This window comes from Sus scrofa, chromosome 12, assembly GCF_000003025.6.
Source record: "Sus scrofa isolate TJ Tabasco breed Duroc chromosome 12, Sscrofa11.1, whole genome shotgun sequence".
Taxonomy (NCBI): domain Eukaryota; kingdom Metazoa; phylum Chordata; class Mammalia; order Artiodactyla; family Suidae; genus Sus; species Sus scrofa.
Window position 1 is genome coordinate 43,562,131 of NC_010454.4, and position 12,920 is coordinate 43,575,050.

Here is a 12,920-nt window from a genome sequence, read left to right on the forward strand (position 1 = left end):
TGTAGGCCTCCAAATGCAGCTCCAATTCGACCCCTAGCCTGGGAACTTCCATATGCCTCAGGAATGGAGACACCCCTCCCCCCCAAACCTGTAAGTTTTAAATTAATACCTCAGGTATTAAATAAATATTCCAAGTTTGTGGGGATGAGAGATTAAAAGGCGTGTTTGAGAATAAAAAAATTTCCCTTTAGCTCTCATTGGAAATTGTAAGACAAACATTAAAATATCAAATTGGGTGGTTGGGTTGGGGACACTGACTCTGAAAAAAATACAAGCAGGTACCATAAAATGTGGACATTTCCCTATCTTGTTGGGGTAGCACAAATTTTAAAACCAACCTCTCTAAAAAGTTCTTCTTTATACGCCTTAAGCACCTAAACAAAATGAAATCATAAAGAAAAAAAAGAAAAAAAACCCCTACCTCTATAGCTTCATTCCAAATTTGGATGACTTTTTCCAGAAAAAAAATGATTGTATCAAAATACTGATGGTTCTCAACTTTCACTAAACTCATACATTCCCATACTTAAAAAAACTTTTTAAACCACCTTTCTTATGCAGAATTTCATCTTTTATTCATTACCTGACAAGTGATAAATCTGAGTTAGCACAGCAGGGGTGGGCCCAATCTTCATCAAAGTCAAGGTGGAGAATTCGCCAGCTGATACCTGTGGGAGATGCCAGCCTGTGCCTGCAGAAATGCTCCTTTGCCCTAAAGCACACATTCTTCCTCCTCACCCCTACCCAAAGTCCTGGAAGAAACAGTCACTTGGAATGAAACGTGGTGGCCTCAGTGGTAACTTATCCTTGAATAACCTCTCATAGTTCTGGGATTTCTCAGAATGCAGTATTTATTTGTAGCATTGGTGCTCAAGAAAATAACAGAGCTCCATCTTAATAAAAACTAGCAGACTTTTGGACACTGACATTTTATATACAATGGTTCTCTAATCTTTTAAGGCATCCCTTAATGACTATTAATGTTTTTTATCTGCAGAAACACTTCCATGAGCTTCTTGTTTTTCCTGAATAAGCATGATGTTTATTGTCACATTACACTGGTTTTCTTCTGTCTTCCACATTAAAAAGTTTCTTTCACATTTTTCAAACTTAGCACGTTTAAGGTTAATTTATACACTAACAATTAGGGGTTTAAGAATTTCCTACTATTCCTTTGCATTTTAAGTATTTCAGTTAGAGTAAATAAGATACAAAGTTTTTATATTTGGTCAAGACTTTGACATGACTTAAGTTACTACCATAACCTTTCTTGTTTTACAAATAAGATTGCTACCTAACAGGCTCTTTCCACACTTTTGCTCTTTTCATCACTTTCTTTCGTGGCCTCTTTTTGGAGGAGTATTGGGAAATACAGGGAAATACCAACCCTCAGAGATAAATCAGGAGCTGATATCATGGTCATAGTTTTGTTTGATTTCTTCAAACACCAGAGATGCAGCTTTTCTCCTTCTGTTCTTTATACAACAGAACAGACCTCTGCCAGCAGCTGTTTTTTGTTTGAGAAATTCTCTGCCAGGGGAAAATAATTCCAATTTACTGCATGCAATCTTTCCTCACTGAGGTCAGTGGAAGCTGAGCAGCCAAACAGTGTCAACCTTTGCCTGATCAGCAGAAAGAAACACAAGCTAATAAAAGAAACACAGAGGAAAAGAAAATGCTGGAAAAAGCAAAACCTATACAAAAGATTAAAGAAGCAGGATCCAGAAAAGAAAATTTATTTCATGAATATGGCAAAGGGACAAGACACAAGGTAATAAAAAGCAGACTGAACTCTCACCAGATCAGCACTAACCAATTCAGAAAGAACCCTCAACATCATCTAGTTCAACTCCTTTTATTTGTTAAATGTTGAGGAAGAGGCCCAGAGAGAGGAAGTGACTTGCTCAGAAGTAGTACTGAAAGCTGATTTTGTTCCCTGATTCTTGACTTCTTGTCACCAATACAGGGTCAAAGAGCACCTACTTAATGCACTGCAACATTTGGTGTTGGTAGTGGGCAAGACAATGAATTAGATGAAGGTGACTCTGTCATTACCAAGTTCTGAACAAAAAGTAAAGTAGCAAAATATATGGGCACCTATAAGTAAAACACTGTGATACTAGTACATGATTAGACAAACAGGTCAATGGAACAAAATGAAAAGTCCAGAAGAAGACCCAAATTTCAAATCAGTGGAAAAAGCATTGGATCAATTGGATAGATATTTGGAAAAAGATAAAACTGAATCCATATTTCATACTACATTAGAATAAACACCCAATAGATCAGAGATCAATATATAAAATATATTAAATATTTTATAAACATAAAATATGAAATTATAAAAATAATAGAAGAAATAAATGAGTGAACTCCTTTATAATCTGAAAGTAGGGCAAAACTTCCTAGCTGAGACCTAAAATCCAGAAGCAATTAAGAAAAAAAAGAAAATTCCACTTACAGAAAACTTTTAAATTAAAAAAAAAAAAAAAAAATTCCACCATGAGTTCTTGTGGTGGCGCAGTGGAAACAAATCTGACTAGGAACCATGAGGTTGAGGGTTGGATCCCTGGACTCACTCAGTGGGTTAAGGATCTGGCATTGTCGTGAGCTATGGTGTACGTCGCAGACGTGGCTCAGATCCTGTGTTGCTGTGGCTGTGGTGTAGGCCAGCAGCTGTAGCTCTAATTCGACCCCTAGCCTGGGAACCTCCATATGTCACAAGTGTGGCCCTAAAAAGCAACAAAACAAAACAAAACACCTCATTAAAAAAAAAAAAAAAGAAAGAAAAAAAACTGTCAAAAGGCAAAGGGCAAACTGGGGTGGGGCGGGGAGTACAACTTTAAGACAAAGAGCTAATATCCCTAAAATAAAATTTTAAAAAATCCCCAAATATGGATGGAAAGAATACTTACAACATGATAGAAAACAATACGCAAAACATATAAAAGTCACAGAAGAAAAAATTTTAAAATAGTCCTTAAAAACATATATAAAGATATACAACTTTCCTCCTAATAAGATGCATTTAAAATTACACTGAGAGGAGTTCCTGTCACGGCGCAGTGGAAATGAATCCGACTAGGAACTACGAGGTTGAGGGTTCGATCCCTGGCCTCGCTCAGTGGGTTAAGGATCTGGTGTTGCCCTGAGCTGTGGTGTAGATTGCAGAGGCGGCTCAGATCCTGCGTTGCTGTGGCTGTGGTGTAGGCAGGCGGCTATAGCTCTGACTGGACCCCTAGCCTGGGAACCTCCATACGCCGCATGTGCAGCCCTGAAAAAGACTAAAAAACAAAAAACAAAAAACAAAAAACAAAAAAACAGAGATATTATTACCCATCAGATGGATATAAATTCAAAAGTTTAGCAACAGCATCTCTGGTGAGTCTCTACACTAGCTTCTATGGTGCGGGTGCGCCCCCCCCCCAAAAATACACTGAGATACTATTAGCCATCAGAGGGATATAAATCCAAAAGTTTAGCAACAAAATCTAGCTCTACACTTGATACATTGCTGGTAGACTGCAAAATGGTACAGTTTATAGAGAGAAATTTGGTAATATTCAGAAAAATTCCAAATGTACTTACCTTTTTACTCAGCAATCCTACTTAGAGGAATTTTTTTTTTTCCCCAAAGATTCATTGGACAAGACATAAAATTACTTAGATGTGAGGGTATTCACTGTGGCATTATTTATAACAGCAAAAGTCTGGAAACAGTCCAAATGCCCATCAATAGGGCACTGGTTAAATAAACCATGGCAGACTCCTAAATGCAGTACTGCGCATCAGGAAACAAATGTGATACTGACATGGAGTGATCTTCAAGATGTATTATTTATTTATTTATTTATTTAGACCAGGGCTGTGGGATTTAGAACTTCTCAGGCAGCAATCAAACCCAAGCCATAGCAGTGACAATGTTGAGTCCTTAATTGCTAGGCCACAAGTGAACTTTAAGATATATTATTAAGAAAAAAAAGAACAAAATGTGCAGCAGTCTATTTAGTGGGCAAAGTACAAATAAGGAAGGGATAAGAACATATGATACATACATACATATTTTTGTTTTTTTCAAAAAGAAATACTGTTAAGATACAATCAAAAGCTAATAAAAATAGTTACCAATAAGAGGAGGAAGGGAATGGGTTAGAGGGATAGAGAAGCAAGATTCCCTTGAATATTATATAGCTTTGACTTAAGCAGACCCTAAAAACTGGTAACTGAAACACATGAAGCTAATTTGATATAAAGTTGGTGATATAAAAATACAGAGAAAACAATTACTTCAAGTTGCATGAGGACACAGAATTGACTGACATATATGTTAGGGAAATACATTGTTTCTTAGTGAAATATATTCTAAGAACAAACAGAGCTGCAAAGAAATCAAACTATTCAGTAGTCTGTAATCTAATTACTTGCAGCAATACTGGTATTATTTTGAAACTACTGTAGGATGATACAAATAAGTAATTATGTTAATGCTGTTAGAAACCATTTATAGGAAATATGGGAGAATAGAGGAACAAATTAAATCTTCACAAGGAAGCAAACAGATAAATCCAGATGAGGGATATCCTAAGAATCCTAAGAAACAGGATTGAATTCTGGCAACAAGTTAGTGGCATGGGAGGAAAAGGGTGGTGACGGGGGAGAAGGGATTGATGGACTTGAATTTAACTTGATGATTTCTATCCTGTCAGCTCTTCCATGCTTTTAAAATACTTTATCCATAACTCTTAGCTGTACAACAGAGTGACTCAGTCATACAAAAATAGGGATGAACCCGCAACCTCGTGGTTCCTAGTCGGATTCGCTAACCACTGTGCCACGATGGGAACTCCAATAGCTGTAATTCTTGACTTGACAGACAGGTTGCGGGTTCAATCCCTGGCCTTGCTCAGTGGGTTAAGGATCCGGCGTTGATGTGAGCTGTGGTGTAGGTCGCAGACGTGGCTCGGATCCTGCGTTGCTGTGGCTCTGGCGTAGGCCGGCAGCTACAGCTCCGATTGGACCCCTAGCCTGGGAATCTTCATATGCCGCAGGCGCGGCCCTAGAAAAGGCAAAAAGACAAAAAAAAAAAAAAAAAAGTGTCTGAATAACATCAGACAATAACAATAAATAAGTTGTAACAGTGCTTGGTTCAGCAGCACATATACCAAAACTGGAAACAATACAGGGAAGATTAGCATGGCCACTGTGCAAGGATGACATTCAAACTCATGACATTCAAACTCCCTATTTTTGTATGACTGAGTCACTCTGTTGTACAGCAGAAATCGGCAGGGCATTTTAAATCAACTATACTTTAATAAGCAAAATTTTTAGATAAAAATTTTTTAAATAAAAATAAGCTGTAACAAATTTTCAGCCTATACAAAATTATTTGTTTTGGAGTTATACTAATATTTTATTTCATGAGAGCTTCTAAAATCATAAGGACAAATAGTTACAGTTCAAATATACAAATTTTTTCAAATGTATTAAAATGCAGTCTCCTTTTTCTCCCATCCGAGTGCTAACCAGGCCTGACCCTGCATAGCTTCCAAGATTAGATGAGATCTGGTGCATTTAGGGTGATGTGGCTGTAGACAATTAGCCATCCCCTTTATCTCTTTTTGAGAATTTTACAATAATCTTTGAATAACAGAGGCAATTTGTTACGTTCCCAAACTTGAAGTAAGAAACACTGCCACTACGATTATATTGGACTTTTCTATTATATGCTGCAAAACCTGATCTCAATATAGCCTAAACCCAAATTTATATGATCCATTAACTAATGAAATAAATGTTCTGTCTTTCAAACAAGAAATACCAATAAGTATAATGGAAATGGATAACTCTACTTCTACATGGATGTAATGAGAATCCTAAAATTAAAAGGAGAGATTTAAGTGTTTGGTAAATTGACCCTCAGTCACATCCCTCAAAGTATAACATACACAGACGTTGAAACAGAAGAAATCAAAATGTCAAAACAATCATTCCTATTTTCAAAACAATACTGCTGAATGTAGTATTTTTAACACATTATTTTTAAGCACTAAGATTGATGACTGGTTTCTGAAATCCATAGAAAGAATCTTATTAAGAGTCCAAGGCTGAACCCTCAAAGTAAAGTGGAAATAAAGTACTAATCGATAATAAATTTCCAACACTGCAGACTTTTAAATGTAGGTACTTTTCGAGGAACATTAATCTCATACAAAAGATGATGCCTAGAGTATAATTTCTTTCTTTCTTTTTTTCCCCTTGTCTTTTTATGGCTGTACCCACAGCATATGGAAGTTTCCAGACTAGGGGTTGAACTGGAGCTGGAGCTGCTGGCCTACACCACAGCCACAGCGACACAGGATTCGAGCCACGTCTGCCACCTACATCAGAGCTCATGGCAACACTGGATCTTTAGCCCACTGAGTGAGGCCAGGGGTTGAACTCACATCATTATGGATCCTAGTTGGGTTCATTACCGCTGAGCCACGACAGGAACTCCTAGAGTACAGTTTCTTTTCTAAGAAAATAAACTTCAATTTTCAGTACAATAAGTTCCATTTAGGGTAAAATTTGGGGTACAATAATGGCAAATGTAATTTAGAGAAAAACAAAGGTTTTAGTAAATAGGCAAAAAGGTAATGCGCTAATTGCTATTTTATAATGGTAACAATTTGGTAAAGAAAATGTCATGATTTTGTTTTCTTTTCTAAGGTAAACTGGATATTCTAGAAATTAGATTGAGTTTTCCTAGATTATTTACACAATCAATCCACTAAAGGGTGGAGCAGAAACTATCATAAATCTGGTCTTATTTTATAATGCTGATAATGAAAGTTTTCCTTTTTACATTATTTCAAGTAATTTAAAAACTATAAATTGTTTTCTCAGTAAGATAAAATGTGAAACATTATGAAGACATCACCTAAAATTTATTTATGCTATTATTTTTAAAACATAAAGTTAAGTGAATGGTCATTCATACAGTTCCAAAGATGTCTCTGGAGAAAACAATATTCTTATCTACTCACCAAAGCAATTTCATGAAGAAAAAAAAATCCTTAACCCAGAAGACATAGAGAGCATTTACTTTACCACATGAACTGATAAGCAAAAAGCATAAGATGCTCATTAAAAAAAACACAGCCTCGTTTGCATGTAGCCTAGGTCAAATAATTTTTTTATATCAGAAAGATAAAGACAAATAATCATATTTAAGTACTTTTGCACTTCCCCAAAAGATGAACAGTTAAGTGGTTGATAAATCTGAAAAGCTAATTAAATATAATAATCACCATGTTGGGGGGGTACATAAAAATCAAATAAATTTTATTTTTTAAAGTGACATGAAAATTGTATCATTTTAGAAAAAAAAACATGAAAAGGCAGAGTTAAAAATAGTTTAATATCTTAGCAAACCACCCACAAGGAAAGCTAAATTCATTTTCAACTTTCTTCAACATATAAAATGAATGAAGAGGAGAGGCACTGTAAAGAACCACAAATTCTTCATAAGGCAAATATTAAAACATGGAACCTAAGCTCAGACAAATAAACAGAAATGAGTAAGGCCAGATCTAATGTGCACAAGGTTTTCTATCCTACAGCAAATCTGAGATATATGGATATACTGAACGCTGTAAATTAAAAAAAAAAAATTTTGTTTTTGGTCCATTCTGTTGCGTGTGCACCTCTTGCAATAAATTTGAGTCAGCACCAATGACAGCTCTGCAGTCCTCCTATGTGGTACTGATCAGGTGGTTGCAGAGCTTCAGCTCACAGCAACACAATGCAGCTGAGCAGGCGAGCACAGCCCACAGCCAGAAGCGGTTCCTACTTTCCAGAACAAGGCGACCTTTAAGCTTAAGTTTCCGGGAGAAAATGAGATGCTGATGTTGAAGACGACGCTATGGTAAGCTGTTATTTAAATCAGTAAAAAATCGACTTCGGAATTTTTTGCTTTTTTCCCCCCCTTTTTAAAGAGAGAATCAACATTAGGATTGAATATATATTCAATAGCAAGTGCATGCATCAGAAATTTGCTGCAGTGTCAGTTGAGGGATTCTTTTTAATATGCATCCACTTTATAAATACACATATTGTTTTTCTTTATAATCAGCACTGAAATAGACAGAAAAGAAATCACTTTAGAAAATATGAGGTTTAAAGGTATGGTGTTGGTCTGATTTTTCGAGTGCCTTAAAATGTTTTGCAAGGATATATTTATTCTAAAAAGAGAAAGTTGTATTTCAAAGTATGAATCTCTAAATAATGTCTCAACTTAATACACACTGACTATTTCATTACTGCAGGGATCTTAAAAAAAAAAAAAAAGACCAAACAGACACGACAGCCATTTTTTCCCGAGTAAGAAAGAATATTATCAAAAATAGTAATAGCTTAAGATTCTAACTCTTTACTTGCCGAGAATGCCATTTTATATATCATGGCACTGGGAAGATAAATAAGAGAGACCATGGTAAAAGGGAGAAAAAAAAGGAGAAAATGCAGGAAAGGGTAGGGGGAGAGACTCTCTCTCTACCACATAGCCCCAACTGAAGGATTAAGCATTTGGACTATAAATGAAGGGGAGCTTTGTTAGTTTAATCACTGGAACAATTATAAAAGGACTCAACAACAACGAGGTTTATTGAAAATTTTGCCTAATGCTAACTGACCCATGCAGATGCCTAACTGTATTTGCATATTAAAAGAAGGGTGTATCTGTTTGTTTCCAGGCTTTGATGGAATATCAGATATTGAAAATGTCTCCCAGCCTGTTCATCCTTCTGCTTCTCACACCTGGTATTTTATGCATTTGTCCTCTCCAATGTATATGCACTGAGAGGCACAGGCATGTGGACTGTTCAGGCAGAAACTTGACTACATTACCATCTGGACTGCAAGAGAACATTATCCATTTAAATCTGTCTTATAACCACTTTACTGATCTGCATAACCAGCTAACCCAGTACACCAATCTGAGGACCCTGGACATTTCAAACAACAGGCTTGAAAGCTTGCCTGCTCAGTTGCCTCGGTCCCTCTGGAACATGTCTGCTGCTAACAACAACATTAAACTGCTTGAAAAATCTGATACTGCTTATCAGTGGAACCTTAAATATCTGGATGTGTCTAAGAATATGCTGGAAAAGGTTGTCCTCATTAAAAACACACTAAGAAGCCTTGAGGTTCTCAACCTCAGTAGTAACAAACTCTGGACAGTTCCAACCAACATGCCCTCCAAACTACATATCGTGGACCTGTCTCACAATTCCTTGACACAAATCCTTCCAGGAACATTAATAAACCTGACAAATCTCACACATCTTTACCTGCACAACAATAAGTTCACATTCATTCCTGATCAAGCTTTTGATCAACTCCTTCAGTTGCAAGAGATAACCCTTTACAATAACAGGTGGTCATGTGACCACCAACAAAACATTACTTACTTACTTAAATGGATGATGGAAACAAAAGCCCACGTGATAGGGACCCCCTGTTCTAGCCAAATATCATCTCTGAAGGAACATAGCATATATCCCACACCTCCCGGATTTACCTCGAGCTTATTCACTTTAAGTGGGATACAGACAGTGGACACCATTAACTCTCTGAGTATGGTAACTCAATCCAAAGTGACCAAAATACCCAAACAATATCGAACAAAGGAAACGTTTGGTGCCACTCTAAGCAAAGACACCACCTTTACTAGCACTGACAAGGCTTTTGTGCCCTATCCAGAAGATACATCCACTGAAATGATCAATTCACATGAAGCAGCAGCTGCAACTCTAACTATTCACCTCCAAGATGGAATGGTTACAAACACAAGCCTCACTAGCTCAACAAAATCATCCCCAACACCCATGACCCTAAGTATTACTAGTGGCATGCCAAATAATTTCTCTGAAATGCCTCAACAAAGCACAACCCTTAACTTACGGAGGGAAGAGACAACCACAAATGTAAAGACTCGCTCACCTTCTTCCGTGGCAAATGCTTGGAAAGTAAATGCTTTATTTCTCTTAATGCTCAATGCTGTGGTCATGCTGGCTGTCTGAGGGTCTGCATTTTCCAAAATGAATGAAAGAACTCCTTCCTGATGTACAGTTGGGAAAACATGCCCAGTGACATAACCATAACCAGTGACTCAAGCTATATTAACTATTCAAGAAAGCCAGTCTTATATTTCTGACTCTGATGTAAATGAAGTATTTGTCTTAAATAAAAGTGCACAATGTCTCAGTACTTGCTGCTATTTTACTGTCTTAATGAAGTAAAACTAATGAATTTCTTTTTTTTAAATAAAATGCTTTCTTTTTAAGGCTTCAATTTATTGCACAAAATATAAAGCATCTAAACTTTAATATGTATTTTATGTATGTTTACACTGTCAAACAATTGGGAAAAAAATAAAAGGTCTATGCTCATAATTGTGTCATTTGGCTTTCTAGTCATACCAACTGAATTTACTTAGTAGACTCAAAATAATTCTTAGCCTTTTTTGTTCTAGGGTATCTTGGTAAAGTCTTTACAGCAAATGAAATGTTGGAGGTATCCAAGAGTTTTGTCACTAAAGTAAAACTGTGGTTGCCATCCCGTGAATGGTTATGTCACATCATTATTTTACACACAAGCCATAATTGTTTTAAATCTAAATGATGTCCTGCTTCTGAGGAACTCTTGGCTACTTTACAGATTATATAATGGACAAAAGCTCTTCAAAAAGCTAGAAGACACTAGGCTTTGCATTTTAATAAGAAAAGTCTAATAGCTTTGTTTTTCCCATTTAAGAAAAGTATTAAAAATACAATAAAAAGTTTAAAGACATATAAAGGAACAGCTTTAGTGCATATTTAACAGACTGTCTGTCTCTTAATGGAAAATTTTAGTATTTACAAAATTAAAAGCCTTCTCTGTGTAGGAGAATTAAATTTATTTTTTGTGCATCAGAAGTTAGAATCTGACTTCCTGAAATTAAAAATAAGATTAGTTTCGGAATAAAATCATGGGGGACTAAGAAACATGGGCAGTACTAGAGGAGGGAGAGGAAAAGGAAAGGAGAAAGGGAAAGAGGGATGGGATTCTTTTGGTGACAAACCCAATGAAACGGACAACAGGACTAGGCTCGGCATGGGACAGATACTGACACTCCAAACTCCTGGGGCTTCAACTAGGAGAAAATGGAGAATTTTCTACAAATATAAAAGCAAGCCACCTTTTGAATTAGAGACAAATTTAAGTAATAGCCAAGTGTGAGAAAAAGAAGCCTTGAAAACAAAGCTAGATTGAAATGCAAGACTGCATAATTGAAATGGGTGAACTACATATGAGACATTTAATTTGTGAGACATAAGGAAGCATCTATTTCAAGCATTCCTAGAGTTGGGAAAAGAGTACAGAAAGGAATCTGTGTGCTTCTTGCTAACAAATTTTAAAATTAAGATGGATTTCTTAATAGGTTTTGGAACATTTCTATTCAGAGACAGAGAAAAGTAACAAGCTTATAATGTGGTCATTCTTTTTTTTTTCTTTTTAAGGGGCAAGCTTATTGGAAAATTACTTTTAAGCTTCAGTGAAGCAATTCCTCTCATAGTACAGTGGCTTAGTACAGTGGCTCTTGAACATTTTTATGCCCTGGTAAACCTAACTGGCTAACTCTATGAGGGAATTACACCATGAAGAAAAGGAGTCATCTGAAATAGTTCCCTAAATGATCCTAAAATGAGCAAGCTGTTCCCACTCTCTCCCAGTCACTGTCGAATATCTTCACCGTCAATGATAGAGGTTAATTGCTTAGATATTTCCTACTCTACCATACACTTGCATTTTGTTTTAAAACACACACACACACACCCCCACACACACCCACACACACACACACCCCCACACATACTGAATTTCAGTCTTTAACTCTGAGAGTACCAAAAATTCAATGTCTTAGAAATTCTATGAGAGAAAGTGACAAAAAAGTGAAGTATGTATTACAGCATTAGCAGCACCTATGAATCATGGCAATCTTACTGAGATGTCTGCAAAATGCAGAGAAAAAACAGTAAAATTACAAGTATAACACATGTCAACTACACAGACTCTTAAGTCCTTAGCAAGAAGTATTATTTAGCCTTGTAGTAATTAGATACTTCCTCCTAAGGAAATTGTATTCTTATAGTTATTTAATAGAGAAGGGGTCATTATTTGCCACTAAGACAAGAACTGTGTTACTGGGTTCCATAAACATTTCAAAACGCATTAGTCATCAGCAGCTATCTCTCAAGCTCCTAAGTTATCTATCTATGTATCCATACCTAAGGTCTGATTTTATTTTACAAGAAACTTTTGTTTTACCAGTCAAGAGAATTCAAACATGAGCACAAACACAAAAGTAAACGCAGTAAGGGATAAAGTAGTGGTATGCGCACTGGTGTCAAATGTTCTAAGCCTAAATCCTATCTCCACCACTTTCAGCTGTTCAACCCTGGACAAGTTACCACTGCCTCAAGTCATGGTTTCTTCACCTACAAAATGGACCAGCAGAGCTTATTCACTGCGGGTCCCCCGCCCCAAGGCACAAAGAGCATAATTCACATAGAGTCTTACACATTCTATGTGCAGTAATATTGCTGTTTTTGTTGCTAGAATTATTATATACATTATGTCCAAGGCCAGTGCTTTGAGAAATTCCCATATGTAAACATCCAAGCTCTATACCCTAAGAGCAAGAGAATGAAAAGATGTATTTACTTCAGTCCCTGCTCCTCTACCCTCCAGGATTCAGGCTCAGATGCTAGTGAGATATGGACTCAGAAGAAAGAGAAACATTCACTTATCACAGCAGAAGGAGAAAATGTCTCCACAGCTCACTTAAAAGATCACAAATACGTGCTATTCGATAATCTTTCCTAACAATGCTCTAA

The 12,920-nt window shown here is 36.5% G+C and overlaps 2 protein-coding genes across 2 annotated transcripts in view; one reads left to right on the forward strand and one right to left on the reverse strand.

The window, feature by feature from the left end:
* NF1 (neurofibromin 1) overlaps positions 1–12,920 on the reverse strand; it is a 267,108-nt gene that overhangs the window by 75,033 nt on the left and 179,155 nt on the right.
* Positions 6,290–10,436, forward strand: OMG (oligodendrocyte myelin glycoprotein). Its single transcript, XM_003131751.5, has 2 exons — positions 6,290–7,909; positions 8,736–10,436. Exons 1-2 carry the CDS (start codon positions 7,907–7,909, stop codon positions 10,062–10,064), a joined length of 1,332 nt encoding a protein of 443 aa, XP_003131799.1. The 5' UTR covers positions 6,290–7,906; the 3' UTR covers positions 10,065–10,436.